Source organism: Mobula hypostoma, chromosome 7 (assembly GCF_963921235.1).
Source record: "Mobula hypostoma chromosome 7, sMobHyp1.1, whole genome shotgun sequence".
NCBI lineage: Eukaryota > Metazoa > Chordata > Chondrichthyes > Myliobatiformes > Myliobatidae > Mobula > Mobula hypostoma.
The window spans coordinates 157925324-157947281 of NC_086103.1; the positions used below are offsets into that span (position 1 = coordinate 157925324).

Below are 21958 nucleotides of genomic sequence, written 5' to 3' on the forward strand. Positions count from 1 at the left end.
AGCCCCTTCTCACAATTCCTCCGTCTCTGCCGCATCTGCTTTCAGGATGAGGCTTTTCATTCTAGGATGAGGGAGATGTCTTCCTTTGTTAAAGAAAGGGGCTTCCCTTCCTCCACTATCAACTCTGCTCTTAAACGCATCTACCCCATTTCACGTACATCTGCTCTCACTCCATCCTCCTGCCACCCCACTAGGAATAGGGTTCCCCTGGTCCTCACCTACCACCCCACCAGCCTCCGGGTCCAACATATTATTCTCCGTAACTTCCGCCACCTCCAATGGGACCCCATCACTAAGCACATCTTTCCCTCCCCACCTCTCTCTGCATTCCGCAGGGATCGCTCCCTACGCGACTCCCTTGTCTATTCGTCCCCCCCATCCCTCCCCATTGATCTCCCTCCTGGCACTTATCCTTTTCAGCAGAACAAGTGCTACACATGCCCTTACACTTCCTCCCTTACCACCATTCAGGGCCCCAAACAGTCCTTCCGGGTTTGGCAACACTTCACCTCTGAGTCGGCTGGGGTGATATACTGCGTCCGGTGCTCCCGATGTGGCGTTTTATATATTGGCGAGACCTGAGGCAGACTGGGAGACCGCTTTGCTGAACACCTACACTCTGTCCGCCAGAGAAAGCAGGATCTCCCAGTGGCCACACATTTTAATTCCACATCCCATTCCCATTCTGACATGTCTATCCATGGCCTCCTCTACTGTAAAGATGAAGACACACTCAGGTTGGAGGAACAATACCTTGTATTCCGTCTGGGTAGCCTCCAACCTGATGGCATGAACATCGACTTCTCTAACTTCCGCTAATGCCCCACCTCCCCCTCGTACCCCATCTGTTACTTATTTTTATACACACATTCTTTCTCTCACTCTCCTTTTTCTCCCTCTGTCCCTCTGAATATACCCCTTGCCCATCCTCTGGGTTTCCCCCCCACCCCTTGTCTTTCTTCCCGGACCTCCTGTCCCATGATCCTCTCGTATCCCTTTTGCCTATCACCTGTCCAGCTCTTGGCTCCATCCCTCCCCCTCCTGTCTTCTCCTATCATTTTGGATCTCCCCCTCCCCCTCCAACTTTCAAATCCCTTACTCACTCTTCCTTCAGTTAGTCCTGACGAAGGGTCTCGGCCTGAAACGTCAACTGTACCTCTTCCTAGAGATGCTGCCTGGCCTGCTGCATTCACCAGCAGCTTTTATGTGTGTTGTTTACTTAGGGTATATGTGTTATGCGGTTGGAATATATATACCACCGCCTTTAAGATGCTCTAAATGTCAGAAATTCGGGCACATTGCGGTGGTCTGCAGAGGGAAACAAAGATGTGGGAGATGCGCTGGAGAATATGAATGTGGGAAATGTGAAGCGGGAGCTAGGCTGAAATGCTGTAATTGTGGTGAGGAACACAGCGCAGCTTATCGAGGGTGCATTTATAGCAAGAAGGCGGCTGAGATACAATATGTAAAAGTAACTCAAAGAGTCAGTTATGCAGAGGCAGTGAAAGAATTTGATGAAAAAAAGACCGTCAAGCAAACAAATACAGGGAATAATAAACTGGTGAATTGTGAGAGCTGTAATATGAAAAATAAGGAAAAACGCAAACAACAGGAATTCTGCAGATGCTGGAAATTCAAGCAACACACATCAGAGTTGCTGGTGAACGCAGCAGGCCAAGCAGCATCTCCAGGAAGAGGTACAGTCGACGTTTCAGGCCGAGACCCTTCGTCAGGACTAACTGAAAGAAGAGTTAGTAAGAGATTTGAAAGTGGGAGGGGGAGGGGGAGATCCAAAATGATAGGAGAAGACAGGAGGGGGAGGGATAGAGCCAAGAGCTGGACAGGTGATTGGTAAAAGGGGATACGAGAGGATCATGGGACAGGAGGTCCGGGAAGAAAGACAAGGGGGGGGACCCAGAGGATGGGTAAGAAGTATATTCAGAGGGACAGAGGAAGAAAAAGGAGAGTGAGAGAAAAAATGTGTGCATAAAAATGAGTAACAGATTGGGTACGAGGGGGAGGTGGGGCATTAGCGGAAGTTAGAGAAGTCGATGTTCATGCCATCAGGTTGGAGGCTACCCAGACGGAATACAAGGTGTTGTTCCTCCAACCTGAGTATGGCTTCATCTTTACAGTAGAGGAGGCCGTGGATAGACATGTCAGAATGGGAATGGGATGTGGAATTAAAATGTGTGGCCACTGGGAGATCCTGCTTTCTCTGGCGGACAGAGCGTAGGTGTTCAGCAAAGCAGTCTCCCAGTCTGCGTCGGGTCTCGCCAATATATAGAAGGCCACATTGGGAGCACCGGACGCAGTATATCAGCCCAGCCAACTCACAGGTGAAGTGTCGCCTCACCTGGAAGGACTGTCTGGGGCCCTTAATGGTGGTAAGGGAGGAAGTATAAGGGCATGTGTAGTACTTGTTCCGCTTACAAGGATAAGTGCCAGGAGGGAGATCAGTGGGGAGGGATGGGGGGACGAATGGACCGAATGGACAAGGGAGTCGCGTAGGGAGCGATCCCTGCAGAAAGCGGGGGGGGGGGGGGATGGAAGGATGTGCTTAGTGGTGGGATCCCGTTGGAGGTGGCGGAAGTTACGGAGAATAATATGTTGGACCCGGAGGCTGGTGGGGTGGTATACCTCCTCTTATTTACCCCTCGATTGTGTCAGATACCTCCTCTTATTTACCCCTCAATCGTGCGGTTACCTCCTCTTATTTACCCCTCGATCGTGCGGATACCTCCTCTTATTTACCCCTCGATCGTGACCCCACTAAGGAGCACCAGGCCATTGTCTCCCACACCATCACCAACTTTATCCGCTCAGGGGATCTCCCATCCACTGCTACCAACCTTACAGTTCCCACACCTCGCACTTTCCGTTTCTATCTCCTACCCAAGATCCACAAACCTGCCTGTCCAGGTAGACTCATTGTCTCAGCTTGCTCCTGCCCCACCGAACTCGTTTCTGCATACCTCGACACGGTTTTATCCCCCCTTGTTCAATCCCTTCCTACCTATGTTCGTGACACTTCTCACGCTCTTAAACTTTTCGATGATTTTAAGTTCCCTGGCCCCCACCGCTTTATTTTCACCATGGGTGTCCAGTCCCTATATACTTCCATCCCCCATCAGGAAGGTCTCAAAGCTCTCTGCTTCTTTTTGGATTCCGGACCTAATCAGTTCCCCTCTACCACCACTCTGCTCCGTCTAGTGGAATTAGTCCTTACTCTTAATAATTTCTCCTTTGGCTCCTCCCACTTCCTCCAAACTAAAGGTGTAGCTATGGGCACCCATTTGGGTCCTAGCTATGCCTGCCTTTTTGTTGGCTTTGTGGAACAATCTATGTTCCGTGCCTGTTCTGGTATCTGTCTCCCACTTTTCCTTCGCTACATCGACGACTGCATTGGCGCTGCTTCCTGCACGCATGCTGAGCTCGTTGACTTTATTAACTTTGCCTCCAACTTTCACCCTGCCCTCAAGTTTACCTGGTCCATTTCCGACACCTCCCTCCCCTTTCTAGATCTTTCTGTCTCCGTCTCTGGAGACAGCTTATCCACTGATGTCTACTATAAGCCTACTGACTCTCACAGCTATCTGGACTATTCCTCTTCTCACCCTGTCTCTTGCAAAAACGCCATCCCCTTCTCGCTATTCCTCCGTCTCCGCCGCATCTGCTCTCAGGATGAGGCTTTTCATTCCAGGACGAGGGAGATGTCCTCCTTTTTTAAAGAAAGGGGCTTCCCTTCCTCCACTATCAACTCCGCTCTCAAACGCATCTCCCCCATTTCACGTACATCTGCTCTCTCTCCATCCTCCTGCCACCCCACGAGAAATAGGGTTCCCCTGGTCCTCACCTACCACCCCACTAGCCTCCGGGTCCAATGTATTATTCTCTGTAACTTCCACCACCTCCAACGGGATCCCACCACTAAGCACATCTTTCCCTCCCCCCCTCTCTGCTTTCCGCAGGGATCGCTCCTTACGCGACTCCCTTGTCCATTCGTCCCCCCCATCCCTTCCCACTGATCTCACTCCTGGCACTTATCTTTGTAAGCGGAACAAGTGCTACACATGCCCTTACACTTCCTCCCTTACCACCATTCAGGGCCCCAGACAGTCCTTCCAGGTGAGACAACACTTCACCTGTGAGTCGGCTGGGGTGATATACTGCGTCCGGTGCTCCCGATGTGGCCTTCTATATATTGGCGAGACCCGACGCAGACTGGGAGACCGCTTTGCTGAACACCTACCCTCTGTCCGCCAGAGAAAGCAGGATCTCCCAGTGGCCACACATTTTAATTCCACATCTCATTCCCATTCTGACATGTCTATCCACGGCCTCCTCTAATGTAAAGATGAAGCCGCACTCAGGTTGGAGGAACAATACCTTGTATTCCGTCTGGGTAGCCTCCAACCTGATGGCGTGAACATCGACTTCTCTAACTTCCGCTAATGCCCCACATCCCCCTTGTACCCCATCTGTTATTTATTTTTATACACACATTCTTTCTCTCTCTCTCTCTTTTTCTCCCTCTGTCCCTCTCACTATACCCCTTGCCCATCCTCTGGGCTCCCCCCTCCCTTTGTCATTCTTCCCAGACCTCCTGTCCCATGATCCTCTCATATCCCCTTTGCCAATCACCCGTCCAGCTCTTGGCTCCATCCCTCCCCCTCCTGTCTTCTCCTATCATTTTGGATCTCCCCCTCCCCCTCCCCCTCCCACTTTCAAATCTCTTACTAACTCTTCCTTCAGTTAGTCCTGACAAAGGGTCTCGGCCTGAAACGTCAATTGCACCTCTTCCTAGAGATGCTGCCTGGCCTGCTGCGTTCACCAGCAACTTTGATGTGTGTTGCTTGAAAAATAAGGATACACTATTAATGAGTAGAAAGGATTTCGTGCTTTTTATGGTGGATGCAATTAATTGTTCAGCACAAACAAGCAAAAGAACTGAGAAAATTAAAATTATCGTCAAGTCTGCAGAAAAGTACCTTGGTATTAAAGGGATTCGGTGGGAAGAAGTCAAAGAAAGGCTGAATGGAGGATCCAACAGTTCACAGGCAGGGGAGATGGAATCTTAATTGCAGCATATTTATCGCAAATGGTCAACAATTTAAGAAATGTTTCAACACTTAAGGAAAATCCTCAGGTTTTATGGTTGAAACCATCCTCAGGTTTTATGGTTGAAGCCCAGGGAAAATGTGCAGAACTCCCAACAAATAGAAGTACCCGACAAGAACAACAGTGAGTTGGAAAGAGATAGGAAAATGGAGGAAATTATTACAAGGATACGAAAGGAAAAGGAATTTGTTGCAAAGTGAATTATCTACATTCAGATTAAAAAATGAAAACATGGAAGCAAATGAAGAAGAACTCCGAGATATCAGTAAACAACTGCAGGCTACGATCCAAGAAAAGGAAAACCTGAAAAAGCAGATAGACTTGGAACAACATCAATTTTAAAAGTATAACGTGCGATAATTACTATTCTTTGACAAGATGATTTTAGTCTTACAAGTGATGTAGATGAAATCAATGTAATTGAGGTAATGCAACTACACGAAAACGTGACAAAATTGGGGAAGAATAGCAGTTTGCGCCATTATCAAATGAGAGCATTAAGCATTCATGAGGAATTGAGTGATGCTCATGGAAAACTGCAGGCTGAACTTGATGGTATAAAATAGAGAACTCCAGGACATATTTGGTTGGATGCCCGGGCTCAGAGGAGGCGGCTATAACTCGGTTGGAGCTGTTCGACAGTAACGAAAGACAGCGGGATTTCGGCTGGGAGTTGGCTTGACTGGAAGCTGGCTGTGTTTTGCTTGATGCGTGAATGTGGTTTGGAACCTGTTGAGGGAAAGAGAGTGGGGAAGGAACGGAAATTGCTGGGAGGGGGTCGTGTGGGTCCGGTAATGGTGGACGAGATAAGAGGCGGGGTTGAGGAAAAGAAAGTGGAGAAGGAGAGGGATAGAGACTTGGGACCAGAGGTAGGCAGCTGGGGAGAGGTGGATTATTGTGAAGGGAGAAATAAAGGGAATGAGGAGGTAGTGAGGGGTCGGATGAATAAAAACCAAGACAAAGGGAATAAAAGAATAAGAAATGATAGTGGAGAAAGCTCTGAAAGTGAGGAAGATGAACAAGCTCAGAGAGGAGGTGTTGTCATAATTAGGTTTAATGAGAAGGCTCAGGGACATATGAAGAAAATTAACCAGTTTGTGCTAACAACAACTCTGACAAATAAGATAGGAGAAATAGTATTTGCAAAAGTCCTTAATGATGACAACTTATTGGTAAGATGTGCGAATGAGGAACAACTTGAGAAAGCACTCAAGCTAAAAGAGATAGGAAAATGCAAGGTGGAATACACTGGGAGGATGGGAGCACAAAATAGTGGTTGTAAAGGAGTGATCACGGGGATACCAATGAGTATAAATATGGAGGAGATAAAGAGGAATATCAAAGGAGGGAAAGTAATTAATGTTCAAAGACTGAAAACAACAAAGGAAGAAGTGAAAAAGGAAAGTGAATCTGTATTGATTGAATTTGAGGAAGAAAGAATGCCAAGGAAGGTGTTCCTGGGTTTCATGAGTTACCCAGTAAGAGTGTATGTGACAAAGCCACTGAGGTGCTATAATTGTCAAAGGTTTGGACACGTGGCTAAAAACTGTAAAAGGCAGAGGAGATGTGCTAGATGTGGGGGTGATCATGAATATGGAAAGTGCAGAACAGGAGTTCAACCAAAATGCTGCAATTGTGGAGGAGCTCATAATGTTGCATATAGTGGGTGTGAGGTTGTCAGACGGGAGACTAAAATTCAAGAAATAAGAGTGAAAAGAAAGATCACTTATGCAGAAGCTGTAAGAATGTCAAGAGAACAGAATAATGCTCCTAATGAACAGGGAGCAATAGGGATACGAGAGATGCAACAAAGAACAAATGACAGGATTTATGTAGAAAAAAAGGGTCTAGTGACATTCATTGCAGGAGTGATTAATAGTACGGCTGAGGTAAAGTCAAAAAGTGACAAAATTCAGCTGGTGGTAAAAGCAGTAGTAAACCATTTAGGGTTAGTAGGACTGACATGGGAGGAAGTGAGGGAGAACCTCAGTAATCAGTCAAGCCAGGAAGTGTCATGTGTTGGTTAATACTAATTATGATGATTCTTTTACAATAGAATGCAAGGAGCTTACTGGCCAATAGCCAGGAATTCAAGCACTTTATTAAAGAAATGGTTGTAAAACCGGATGTAGTGTGTATTCAGGAAACTTGGTTGAAACCAACTTTAGACTTTGTGGTATATGGGTATACAATGATAAGGAAAGATAGAAATCTAGGGGGAGGAGGGGGTTGTGCTATGTTAATCAAGCAAGGTATACCATATAGGGTACTGGAAAAAGGAGATGATCAGGAATATATAGTGGTGGAAGTGTGGGAGAGAGGGGAGGGAGTGGTTATAATTAACTACTACAATCCATGTAAAAGATTAGATTTGGACAGCCTATTAAAGATACAAGGACAAAACAGACATAAAGTAGTGTGGTGTGCAGACTTCAATGCCCATAGCACAATATGGGGGGATCAGATTACAGATCCAAATGGAAAGGTAATTGAAGATTTGATAGAAGAAAGGGATTTGGTGTGTATGAATAATGGTAGTGGCACAAGGATAGATATAACAACAGGAACTGAGTCAGTGTTAGATATTATGTTAGTGTCTAATACCTTGGCTGGCATTAGTAACTGGGGAGTTTGGACTGCTTCAACAGTAGGCAGTGATCACTACCCAGTTTTGTGTTCAGTGGGTGAAAGAGTTGAAGTAAGACCAGGTGGCGGAACCCCAAAGTGGGTGTTTGAAAAAGCTGATTGGGGTAAGTTCCAGAAGTTGAGTGAAGAAGGGTTGACAAAGATTGATATTTCTGGAAATGTAGATGAATTAAACAGTCAGGTCATGAATTAAACAATCATGGCAGCAGAAGGATCTATACCTAGGAGTAAAAATAGGATGAATAGAAAACTGGTACCATGGTGGACAGAGGAATGTTGTCAGGCTGTAAAAGACAGAAATAGAGCATTCAGGCTAGTTAAAAGAACCCATAATATGCAGCATTTGGTTCAATATAAGAAAGCACAGGCAGTGGTGAGAAGAACTATACGTCAAGCTAAAAGGGCAAGTTGGAGGAGTTTTTGCGACAAGGTAGGAAGAACAACACCTGTGGGAGAGATATGGGGAATGATTAAGAGGATGGGAGGAGATAGAAGGGAATGGGAATATCCAGTAATGATATCTGAGGAGGAAACTGCAGTCTCCAGTAGGGATAAGGCTAAGGTCATGGCCAAGTCATTTGTACTGATACACAGTTCAGAAAATTTGTCTGAAGAAGGGAGAAGAAGAAGGGAAAGAATAATGAGCCAACACCCAGGTGTGTTAAGCAGGAGGGAAGGAACAGATGATATAATTGATGATCCATTTACATTAGCAGAAATGGTGAGAGCAATAAAGAGATCGAGACCAACCTCCCCAGGGAAAGATCTGATATGCTCTGTGATGCTAAAAAATCTAGGAGAAGGAGCGCTCTTGAAGTTGCTGCATTTTTATAACAGAGTGTGGGAGGAGGGAAGATTACCAAGTGCATGGAAAGAAGCAGTAGTAATTCCAATAAGGAAGCCTGGCAAGGATCTGTCAAAACCCACTAGCTACAGACCAATTGCATTAACATCAAGTATATGTAAGATAATGGAAAGGATGATAACAGAAAGGTTATCATATGAGCTTGAGAAAAGGGGAATGCTGGCAAGTTATCAGAGTGGTTTTAGAAAGGGAAGGAATTCCATGGACTCAGCGATTATGTTAGAGACTGAAATAAGGAAGGCCCAGGCAAATAAAGAGTCAGTAGTGGCAGTGTTCTTTGACATTGAAAAAGCCTATGATATGATGTGGAAGGAAGGATTATTAATTAAACTGCACAAGATGGGGGTTGGTGGGAGAGTTTTTAATTGGATTAAAGATTTTTCGTTTGGTAGAAAAATTCAAGTTCGGATTGGATCAGAATTATCAAAACAGTACTTAGTGGAAAATGACACAACTCAAGGTAGTGTGATTAGCCCGTTACTTTTCATCATTATGATCAATGATGTCTTCACAAAGGTACCAGTGGATATAGGTAGGTCACTGTTTGCGGATGATGGGGCCTTGTGGAAAAGAGGCAGGAACATGGACCATATAATCAGGAAACTACAAGAAGCAATTGATGAAGTGGTGGAGTGGGGTTATGATTGGGGATGTAGATTTTCAGTAGATAAAACTCAAACTGTATTTTTTACCAGGAAAAGGGTTGAGGTAGGGAAGAAGTTAAGGATGTATGGGGTTGAATTAGAAAGGGTTGCATCATTTAAATTTCTGGGAGTTGTATTTGATTCACGATTAACATGGGCAGACCATATCAGGAAAGTTGAGGAGAAATATAAAAAAGTAATAAATGTGATGAGATGTTTGACTGGTAGGGAATGGGGAGCAAGTTGTTCAGCTTTGAAGAGAATGTATGTGGCTTTAGTAAGATCTGTATTGGATTATGGAAATATAGTATATGGATCAGCATCGAGGTCTCTTATAAGGAAACTGGATGTGATTCAGGCTCAGGCCTTCAGAGTGTGCAGTGGGGCTTTTAAAACATCACCAGTGTCAGCCCTACAGGTAGAAATGGGAATAATGCCTTTGGAATTAAGAAGGATGCAACTGATGGCAAACTACCGGGCTAACTTGCAGGGGCACAATGATTCTCACCCTGCTAAAGGAGTGTTGCAGGAGTGCTGGGAAAATGGGAGGTTTCAGAGGGATACCTTTAGTCGGGTAGGGAATGATATCGCGAAAGAATGTGGAGTGTTTGATCTGAGGATAAGTCCTTCAGTAGTTTATCCGGTTGTAGCTCCATGGAAGCTTGTATGGCCTGACATAGACTGGCATTTGTTAGAGGTAAAAAGGAAAGAAAGATATAAAACAGATTTGGTAAATGCATTTAACTGTCATGTGATGGAAAAGTATAGTGATTATACTCACATTTATATGGATGGTGCGAAGGAACCTGAAACAGGAGTGACAGGGTTTGGGGTGGTAATACCAGCAAAAGAAATTGGAATCAGCAGAAGAACATCTAATAAGTTAGGGGTGTTTACAGTGGAGATGCTGGCAGTGTTGGTTGCGTTGCAATGGGTGCAGAAAGCCAGACAAGCCAAAGCATTGATATGTTCAGATTCATCCTCAGTTCTAGCAAGTTTAAGGTCTTTTCACACAAACAGTCAGCAAGATGTACTTTATGAAGTCCTTCAGTTAGTTACAGGAATTGCAAATCAGGGAGGTCAGGTAAAATTTCTATGGGTTCCAGCACATGTAGGGGTGAAGGGGAATGAGAGGGTGGATGAGTTGGCAAAGAGGGTGTTAAAGAAAGAAAATGTGGAAATGCACATTAGTATCAGTAAAGCAGAGGTTAAGTGTGTAATCTGGGAAAAAGTCAACCGAATGTGGCAAGAAAGATGGGACAGAGAGGGGAAAGGGAGGCATTTATATCAAATACAAAAGAGTGTTGAGAGGAAATTGTGCGGACTAGGTTAAGGCTGGGGCATTGTGCATTAAACAAAACATTGAAAATGATAGGGAAACACCAGACAGGATTGTGTGAGGAATGTCAGGAAGAGGAGTCAGTAGAACATGTAGTTTTGTGTTGCAGGAAGTATGGGATACAGAGAGAGATGATGAGAAATAAATTAAGGGAGTTAGGGATGCAGGAATTCACATTAAAAGGGTTGCTGGGCATGGGTGAGAGAGCACAAGTCCGGGTATTTTTAGTGTTTTTAAGGAGTACAGGGTTTTTTTTTATAGAATATGACGAATAAACAGGAATAGGATACTAGGATGGTCAAAGATGGGAGGGTGAAGTGTGTGTGTGTGTGTGTGTGAGAGAGAGATTGGGTGAAGGGATTCAGAATGTAAATCTAGTGCACCTCCTGGAGCAGAGGGTGGCGGTAATGCACCATTAAGCTGGATGCCAACCGCCGTAAAACAAGATACAGACAGACAGATATTTGGTGGGAATACAAGAAGTCTAGCAGATGGCAGTAATGCACTGAAAACTGGTTGCCAACCACCATAAAACAAAAAAGTAGTAGTATTTTTGGCACTCCGCCACACTTACCGTAAGTTCAGACAGATATTCGGCGGTGCCTTTGAGCCCGATGTGCAATTCGCGAGCCTCGACGGCGCCGGGCCGCGCGGAGCTTTGGAACGCCGCGCGCAAAAGTAAATCGCTTTGCCCGGGGAGCGACCGTTGCTGGGCGGGTGGAGCTGCTGCTCTGCGGAGGTTTAGTTAACAGGTTAGTCGCGGTCAGTTGCCGTCGCCACTTATCAAGCTGATGCCTACGATCGCCAGGGACCGCTGACACACCCCGACTGTCAGCTGGGCACCAGCACTTCCCCTGCGGGAGGGAAAGGGCAGTGTTACCTGAGTGGCATCGAGGAGGTGGCAAAGCACCTTCAACTGTGCAGTCCGTCAGGTGATGATGTCCCCACAATGTTGTTGGGGAGACAGTTCAAATGGTAATGTACTTTTCTTCAGAACAGTGCCCAGAAATGAAAATAATTCTCAAGATGTAGCCGCAATTGTGTCTTGGACAATATTAGTATTTCCCTAATTTACACACAGTAATCCATTAACTTTCTTGATTGCTTCAGCTGTATGGCCCCTTTTTGTGCTTCATTTACAAGGATGCTCAAATTTCTATGTGCTCTAGTGTACTGAAGTGCTTCCCCCCTTTTAAATAATTAGTGAATTTCCTAGCTGCGTTAACTTTTAACTTTTTGCTCTAATACCAAATCTAAATTAATTTTTAATATGGCTTCTTGTCAATTGCCTTCTGAAAATTCATATGTACTACATATACTCATTCCCCTCTATCCACACTAACCTAATAAACTGAAGAGAAATTGTAAACATGAGAAAGTCTGCCGATGCTGGAAATTCAAACGACACACAAAATGCTGGTGGAATGCAGCAGGCCAGGCAGCATCTATAGGAAGTACAGTCGACATTTTGGGTTGAAGAGAAATTGTGTCCCTTTCATGAAGCCATGGTTGATTAATTTATCCTGTTTTATTGGGATTGGTTTATTATTGCTGTGTGTACCAAGATACAGTGGAAAGCTTGTCTTGCATACTATTTTTGGAGATCAAAACATTACACTGCTAGAATATGGTAAAATAACACTCAGAATTAAGTGTAAAGACTACTGTAAAAGTGCAATGCAGATAAACGATAAAGTGCAAGACCTTAAGACCATAAGACATAGGAGCAGAATTAGGCTATCTGGCCCATTGAGCCTGCTCCACCATTCAATCATGGCTGATCTTTTTTTCCTCTCCTCAACCCCAGTTCCTGGCCTTTTCCCCGTACCTTTGGTGCCATGCCCAATAAAGAACCTATCAATCTCTGACTTAAATACACTCAACGACCTGGCCTCCACAGCTGCATGTGGCAATAAATTTCTGTGCATCTCTGTTTTGAAAACTCCTCTATACTGAGGCTGTGCCCTCTTTTCCTAGACACTCCCACATGGGAAACATCTTTTCTACATCTAGTCTGTCTAGGCCTTTCAACATTGGAAAGGTTTCAATGAGATCCCCCCTCTCCTTCTGAATTCTAGAGTACAGACCCAGGGCCATCAAGCGTTCCTTGTATGATACCCCTTTCATTCCTGGAATCATCTTTGTGAACCTCCTCTGGACCCTCTCCAATGCCAGAACATCCTTTCTAAGATGAGGGGTCCAAAACTGTTCACAATAGTCAAGGTGAGGCCTCACCAGTGCCTTATAAAGCCTCAGCATCACATCCTTGCACTTGTATCCTAGACCTCTTGAAATGAATGCTAACATTGCATTTGCCTTCCTCACCACCAGCTCAACCTGTAAATTAACCTTTAGGGTGTGCTGCACAAGAACTCCCAAGTCCCTTTGCATCTCAGATTATTGGATTTCTTTCCCCGTTTAGAAAATAGTCTGCACATTTGTTTCTACCACCAAAGTGCATAACCATATATTTTCCAGCATTATATTTCATTTACCACTTTCTTGCCCATTCTCCTAATCTTCTTCAGCCTACCTGTTTCCTCAACACTACCTGTCCCTCCACCAGTCTTCATATCATTTGCAAACTTGGCAACAGAGCCATCTATTACATCATCTAAATCATTTATATACAGCATAAAAAGAAGTGGCCTCAACACCGACCCCTGCAGAACACCACTGGTCACTGGCAGCCAGCCAGAAAAGGATCCTTTTATTCCCATTTGCTGCCTCCTACCGATCAGCCATTGTTCTAACCATGTTAGTAACTTTCCTGTAATTCCATGGGCTCCTAACTTGGTAAGCAGCCTCATGTGTGGTACCATGTCAAAGGCCTTCTGAAAGTCCAAATATGCAACATCTACTGCATCCCCTATATCTATCCAACTTGTAATCTCCTCAAAGAATTCCAACAGGTTTGTCAGGCAGGATTTTCCCTGAATGAAACCATGCTGACTTTGTACTATCTTGTCCTGTGTCACCAAGTACTCCATCACCTCATCCTTAACAATTGACTCTAACAAATTCCCAACCACTGAGGTCAGGCTAACTGGTCTATAATTTCCTGTCTGCTGCCTTTCTCCATTCTTAAAGAATGGAATGACATTTACAAATTTCTAGCCTCTGATACCATGCCAGAGTCTAATGATTTTTGAAAGATCATTTCTGATGCCACCACAATCTCTAACACTACCTCTTTCAGAAACTTAGGGTGCAGTTCATCTGGTCCGGGTGACTTGTGTGTCTTTTGGTCTTCCAGCTTTTTGAGCACCCACTTCTTTTCCTTCACATACTACAATATCAGGCATATTGCTATTGTCTTCCACAGTGAAGACTAATGCAAAGTACTCATTTAGTTCATCAGCCATCTCCTTGTCCCCCATTATTATTTCTCCTGCCTCATTTTCTAGCGGTCCTATGTCCACTCTCATTTCTCTCTTATTTTTAACATACTTGAAAAAAACTTTTACTATTCACTGATATCATTTGCTAGCTTGCTTTCATATTTCATCTTTTACCTTCTAATGATTTTTTCAGTTGCTCACTGTAGGTTTTTAAAAACTTCCTAATCCCCTATCTTCCCACTAATTTTTGCTTTGTTGTATGCCCTATCTTGTGTTTTTACAATGGCTTTGACTTCCTTTGTCAGCCATGGTTGTTCTATGTTACCATTTGAGTATTTCTTCATTTTTGGAATACATATGTCCTGCACCTTCCTCATTTTTCCCAGAAACGCACGCCATTGCTGCTCCTGACATCCCTGCCAGCAGCTCCTTCCAATTTACTTTGGCCAACTCCTCTCTCATACCACTGTAATTTCCCTTACTCCACTGAAATACTACTGCATCAGACTTTACTTTCTTCCTATCACATTTCAAGTTGAACTCAATCATATTGTGATCACTGGTTCCTAAGGATTCTACTACTTTAAGCTCCCAAATCGCCCCTGGTTCATTACATAACACCCAATCCAGTATAGCTGAACCCCTACTAGGCTCAATGCTCTAAAAAGCCATCTCTTAGTCATTCAACAAACTCACTCTTTTGAGATCCATTACCAACCTGATTTTTCCAACCAATCTTCATGTTAATATCTCCCAGACTACCATAATATTGCCCTTTTCTATTTCCTGTTGTAATCTGTGGTCCACCTCCCAGCCACTGTTGGGAGGCCTGTGTATAACTGCCATCAGGGTCCATTTACCCTTGTAGTTTCTTAACTCAACCCACGAGGATTCAACATCTTCTGATTTAATGCCATTCTTTACCAGTAGAGCCACTCCACTCCCTCTACTTACCTTCCTATGCCTCCAATATAATGTGTAACCTTGGACATTCAACTCCATCCTTAAGCCAAGATTCAGTGATGGCTACAACATCATACCGGGCAATCTGCAAGATCACAACAAAGTAGATTGTGAGGCCAAGAGTTCATCTTATCGTTGGAAAGAAGCTTTCATTCAGCCTGGTGATATATGCTTTCAGGCTTTTGTATCTTCTGCCCACTGGGAGAGGGGAGAAGAGAGAATGTTTGGGGTAGGTGGGGTCTTTTATTATGCTGGTTGCTTTTCTGAGGCAGCCAGCATAATGAAAGGCAGAATTCAAAGAGTGGAGGCTAGTTCCTATGATATGCTAAGCTGTGTCCACAACTCTCTGAGCTTCTTATGGTCACGTGCGGAGAAGCTGGCATAATAAGCCATTATGCATCCAAACAGAACGCTTTCTCTGGTGCATCAATAAAAAATGTTAAGAGTCGAACTGAACTTGCCAAATTTCTCAATCCTCCTGAGGAAGTTGAGGTATTGGTGAGATTTTTTGGCTGTGACATGAACATGGTTCAGTAAGGACCAAGCTATTGGTTATGTTCACATCTGGGAACTTGAAGCTCTCAAGCTTCTCATCCTGAACATTGTTAATATAGACAGAAGCATGTGCACTGCTCCCCTTTCTGAAGTCAATGTCCAGCTCTTTTGTTGACATTGAGAGAAAGGATGTTGTCATGACAGGATGTCACTCATGAATAAACTGTTCTTGGACTTCCAGCCGGGTACAGGTATCAATTTTAACTGACATTTTGATGACAAACTCTGCCATCTTCAGCAGGGATGATGCCTGGGCACGTCTAGTCCGGTGGTATATATACCCCCATCCTCTGTCCCGCCTGATCAGTTAGTCCTCATCAAATCAAGTTTCCGTTGTCCCACCTTGTTTACAATTGAATTCCAGTTCTTACTTAGAGTGAGACCTTTGCCTTTGTTAAAATTCCTTTTTTCTAGTTTGATCTCTATAGCTTCCTTCACCTGGCGATGAAAAAGCCATTGGCACGACACAGTAGTTTTGTGCCATTGAAGTCCCTCCTATGGCTGTTGAGAATGCAATGTTCTGCTACTGCCAATTTCTCTGGGTAATGATGTCACTGAATTCTTTATCTCCTTCCTGTTCTCCAACTTATTACTTGAGATGTGGCCCACTACTGTGGTATCTGCAAGCTTGTAGATGAAGTTAGAGCAGAATCTAGTTGAGTGTAAAGGAAGTAGAATAGGGTACAGAGGATGTAACCTTGTGGAGCACCAGTGTTTGGAATAATTGTGGTGGAGGTGTTGCTGCCTATCCTTACTGATTGTGGTCTGATTTTCTTTTTCAAGGATCCGGCTGCAGCGGGAGGCATTAACTCCCAGGGGCCAGAATATGGTGATGAGTTTGATTGGAATAATAGTATTGAAAGCAGAACTGTAGTCAATACACAATAGTCTATTGTAGATGTCTTTACTGTCCAGTTGCTCCAGGGATGAGAGTAGGACCGAGGAGAAGGCATCCATCATAGACCTGTTTCGATGGTAGGCAAAGTGCAATGGGTTAATGTTGGGAAAGCTGGAGTTCGTACGTCCCATGACCTGCCTCTTGAAGTACTTCATTATGGTAGATGTTAGAGCCACTTGTTTCATTGGCTGTTCTCTGATTATGACAGATAAGTGAAATAATTGCTCTCTGATGATCCTAACATTAGTTGTGGGGAAATTATTAGAAGATATTCTGAGGAACAGAATTAACCTGCATTTGTCAGGATTGATCAGACTTCAATGGTTGTCTATGGTTACCAGAGACTGCCTTTGCGTTGCACATGCACATGGCATGTTGATGATTTGGGAAATAGGTGCCTAATGGACGGCTGTGCATGAGCTAAACTGGAAACAAATAGCATGGCCTCAGATCGGGTGGCCTTGTAAAGTTTTAAGAGCAAATGACTGGAAATTTATTATCAGGTCCTCACATGTGAGATATATATATATATAAGAGTAAGCGATATATATATATATATATATCGCTTACTCTCTCACTCACACACTCACTCACTCCTGGAGGAACTAGCAGTCGGGCAACTTCTATGGAGGGAAATTAATAGCTGATGTTTCAGGTTGAGACCCTTTATCGTAGATGCCAAGTTCCTCCAGCATTTTGTGTGTGATGCTGAAGATTTCCAGCATCTTCAAAACCACTTGTGTCTCACACTTGATATAGCTAGATTTGTACATAGAAACATAGAAACATAGAAAATAGGTGCAGGAGTAGGCCATTCGGCCCTTCGAGCCTGCACCGCCATTTATTATGATCATGGCTGATCATCCAACTCAGAACCCAGCCTTCCCTCCATACCCCCTGACCCCTGTAGCCACAAGGGCCATATCTAACTTCCTTTTAAACATAGCTAATGAACTGGCCTCAACAGTTTGCTGTGGCAGAGAATTCCACAGATTCACCACTCTCTGTGTGAAGAAGTTTTTCCTAACCTCGGTCCTAAAAGGCTTCCCCTCTATCCTCAAACTGTGACCCCTCGTTCTAGACCTCCCCAACATCGGGAACAATCTTCCCGCATCTAGCCTGTCCAATCCCTTTAGGATCTTATACGTTTCAATCAGATCCCCCCTCAATCTTCTAAATTCCAACGAGTACAAGCCCAGTTCATCCAGTCTTTCTTCATATGAAGGACCTGCCATCCCAGGAATCAATCTGGTGAACCTTCTTTGTACTCCCTCTATGGCAAAGATGTCTTTCCTCAGATTAGGGGACCAAAACTGCACACAATACTCCAGGTGTGGTCTCACCAAGGCCTTGTACAACTGCAGTAGTACCTCCCTGCTCCTGTACTCGAATCCTCTCGCTATAAATGCCAGCATACCGTTCGCCTTTTTCACCGCCTGCTGTACCTGCATGCCCACTTTCAATGACTGGTGTATAATGACACCCAGGTCTCGTTGCACCTCCCCTTTTCCTAATCGGCCACCATTCAGATAATAATCTGTTTTCCTATTTTTGCCACCAAAGTGGATAACTTCACATTTATCCACATTAAATTGTAACCCCTTCTCAAATTTGGTTCTGTTCATTTGGCATGAAACTTCATAAGTAGACCATAATGGCCAATCTCTACAATTTTGCTCACGGATGCATGTAAATATAGAATTTTGTCCTTGGTAAACAATGTTAGTTCTATCAATACTTCTAAAACGAGCTGGACAAATACCGTATCAAATGAGTCAAAATTTGTAGATATAGACATTTTTGCCATTAAGTAGTCCTGGCAGATCCATGGGAATATATTGCATTGCTTCCAGTTGTTTTATCAGATTAACTATGAAATACTAAATCTATAGTTTTTTTTTAAAAAAGCAATCTTAATTCTCTTTTCTTTAAAAATATCTACATTCATAGTTGGTGGCACCTGGGGCCCATGTGTCTGAAACTTCTTTTTGTCCTTTCCTCCCTCTGATCTAGATCCTAGATTTCAACTTTTACCATCACCCTCATCATCACCACTCTTAAATAATACTGTTCTCAGGGATCAAACCCAAATCCCCTCATCAGTGGCATCTTCCAATTACTAATGAGCATTTGGAGTAAAGTCATTTGGAGAATGGTCTGAAAGGTGTCCACTGTGTTCCTGGAAGCAAAACTAAGGCATCTGAACATTTTTAAATGATTCTTTGAAATAACATAAAACTTTTTTTTATATACATTCAGGTGCCTGTTCTATTCAGATACTAACAGCTACTTGTTGACTGTACGGAGGCAATGCATTGAAGGCTTGGCTTGGCTTGCATTGCTAATATTAAAGAAGTTGTCAAAAATCAGCAGAAGTGTATTTCAGGAACAAAAAAATATTGTGGAAAGTGAACCTTCCTTGACTGGTGCATCATTAAAAACACTGAAGAAATTTAATGGCTTCTTTCCAAGTGAGATAAAATGAGACAGCTTCAATTACCATCAAAACCATGTCTATATCTGCAAGTTGGAGTACTTAAAAACATCTGTGTAATACAACCAATGATGTGATCATTGGCATTGGAGGAATTAAACTTGATTGTGCACCACCTCAGAGCAGGACCTCTCAAAGAAAAGAAGCACAGTTGAACAAAATATCACCATTCAAAAAACAGGGAACAAATAACTTCAATACATCGTTTATAAACTCAGAAATTGGGAAGTGCCATAGATACAATGGGGAATAGTACCTCTCTATATGGTAGGATAACTGAACTTTTGACTTTCGGCTTAATCACATTTTAAGTATTTTCACATTGGACGATGGTAATGAAATCATTTTTAAAAGTAAAGTTTCAAGTGATATTTATGATGCATCTCTGTAAATAAATGGGATGAATATACATAAAAGAGCCTATCTTAAAGTGAGACAGGACTCAATAGGGCTTAATACAAGTGTACAGCAGGACAATATGTGAAATGCAGCATAATGTTTGAATCTGAGGTATCTCAACTCCCAAACCACACTTGGAAGTGGGAAAGGGCACTGAGCACTTACAGGTATTTGAGGAGTAGGCAGCCTTCTTCATAAAACACAAAAACAGGCTCTTTGGACCAGTGAGTCAGTGCCAACCATCAAGTACCCATTTCCTCTAATGTACACTGATCCGACACTAATCCCATTTAATCTTATCACATTCCTATCTACTCCCCACATTCTACCATTAGATTCTTGTGGGGACATTAGTAATGATCTTTCAAGAATCATCAAATTGTGGAATGGTTCCAGAGGACTAGAAAATTGCAAATTTCTCTGCACTTTTTAAGAAGGGCAGGAAGCAGATGAGGAAATTATAGGCCAGTTAGCCTGACTTCAGTGGTTGTTGGAGTCTATTATTAAAGATGAGGTTTTGGGGTACTTAGAGGCACATGATAAAATAGGCCAAAGTAAGCCGGATTTCCTTTAGGGGGAACATTGCTTGACAAGTTCTTTGAGGAAATAATAGGCAGGATAGACAAAGGAGAGTTGGTGGATGTTGTCAGTTTGGATTTTCAGAAGGCCTTTGACAAGGTACTGAACAAGATAAGAGCCCATGGTATTGCAGAAAAGGTGCAGGCACGAAGAGAAGATTGGCCGACTGGCAGGATGCAGAACGGGAATGAAAGGGGCCTTTTCTGGTTGGCTGCCAGTGACTAGTGGTGTTCCACAGGGGTCAGTGTTGAGAGCACTTCTTTTCACATTATATGTCAATAATTTGGATGACAAAATCAATGGTTTTGTGGCCAAATTTTCAGATGTAACAAAGATGTTTGCAATTTTCCAGTCCTCTGGCACCATGCCTGAGTCCAATGATTTTTGAAAGATCATTACTAATGCTTCCACAATCTCTTCCGCTACTGCTTTCAGAACCCAAGGGTGCAGTTCATCAGGTCCAGGTGACTTATGTACCCTTAGGTCTTTCACCTTTTTGAGCACCTCCTTTGTAATAGTAATTGCACTCAGTTCTCCACCCTTCAACATCTGGCACACTGCTAGTATCTTCCACAGTGAAGACTGATGCAAAAATACACATTTAGTTCATCTGCCATCTCCTTGACCCCCATTATTATTTCTCTGGCCTCATTTTCTAGCGGTCCTATATCCATGCTCATCTCTCTTTTATTTTTACATAAAAGCCTTTTATTTTCACCTTGATACTTTTTAGTAGCTTTCATATTTCACTTTTTCCCTCTTAATGATTCCTTTAGTTGCTCTCTGTAGGTTTTTAAAAGCTTCCCAATCCTCTGTCTGCCGACTAATGTTTGCTTTGTTGTATGCCCTCTCTTTTGTTTTTACATTAGCTTTGACTTCCCTTGTAAGCCATGGTTCTACTATTTTGCCATCTGAGTATTTCTTTGTTTTTGGAATACTCCTATCCTACACCTTCTTCGTTTTTCCCAGAAACTCACACCATTGCTTCTCTTCTGTCCTCCCTACCAGCAGCTCCTTCCAATTTACTTTGGCCCACTCCTGTCTCATACCACTGTAACAAATACACTCAAAAACTTCTATAGTTGTACTGTGGAGAGCATTCTGACAGGGTGCATCACTGTCTGGTATGGAGGGGCTACTGCACAGGACCGAAAGAAGCTGCAGAAGGTTGTATATCTAGTCAGCTCCATCGTGGGCACTAGCCTACAAAGTACCCAGGACACCTTTTGGGAGCAGTGTCTCAGAAAGGCAGCGTCCATTATTAAGGACCTCCAGCCGCCAGGGCATGCCCTTTTCTCACTGTTACTATCAGGTAGGAGATACAGAAGCCTGAAGGCACACACTCATCGATTCAGGAACATCGTCTTCCCCTCTACCATCCGATTCCTAAATGGACATTGAAGCTTTGGACACTGCCTCACTTTTTTAATATACAGTATTTCTGTATTTGCACATTTTTAATAATCTATTCAATATGCGTAATTGATTTACTTGTTTATTAATTATATTTTATTTGTTTATTATTATTTTTCTCTCTCTGCTGTATTATGTATTACATTGAACTGCTGCTGCTGTTAACAAATTTCATGTCACATACCAGTGATAATAAACCTGATTCTGATTCTGATTCCACTGTAATACTGCTACGCCAGACTTTCTTTCTATCAAATTTCAAGTTGAACTCAAGCATATTGTGATCCTGCCTCCTAGGGATTCTTTTACCTTGCACTCCCTAATCACCTCTGGTTCATTATGTGACATCCAATCCAGTATAGTTGATGCCCTATTTGGCTCAATGACAAACTGCTCTAAAAAGCTATCTCGTAGGCATTCAACAAACTCACGCTCTTGAGAACCATTACCAACCTGATTTTCCCAACCGATCTGCATGTTAAAATTTTCTATTTCTTGTGGTCCACATCCCAGGTACTACTGGGAGGCCTGTATATAACTGCCGTCAGGGTCTCTTTAACCTTGCAGTTTCTTAACGCAATCCACAAGGATTCAACATCTTCTGATCCTATGTCACATCTTTCTGTTGATTTGATGCCATTTTTTAGCAGCAGAGCCATAGCCCTCTGCCTACCTTCCTATCCCTCTGATACATTGTGCAG

General features: G+C 43.4%; 1 protein-coding gene across 1 annotated transcript in view; it reads left to right on the forward strand.

Moving 5' to 3' along the window:
- Positions 1 to 19108: 19108 nt before the first annotated feature.
- The window catches only part of atp7b (ATPase copper transporting beta), a 69095-nt gene continuing 66245 nt past the window's right edge, over positions 19109 to 21958 (forward strand). The window contains exon 1 of the mRNA XM_063052916.1: positions 19109 to 19133. Within this exon, the coding sequence (XP_062908986.1) occupies positions 19109 to 19133 (25 nt within the window). The remainder of the gene's footprint in view (positions 19134 to 21958) is intronic.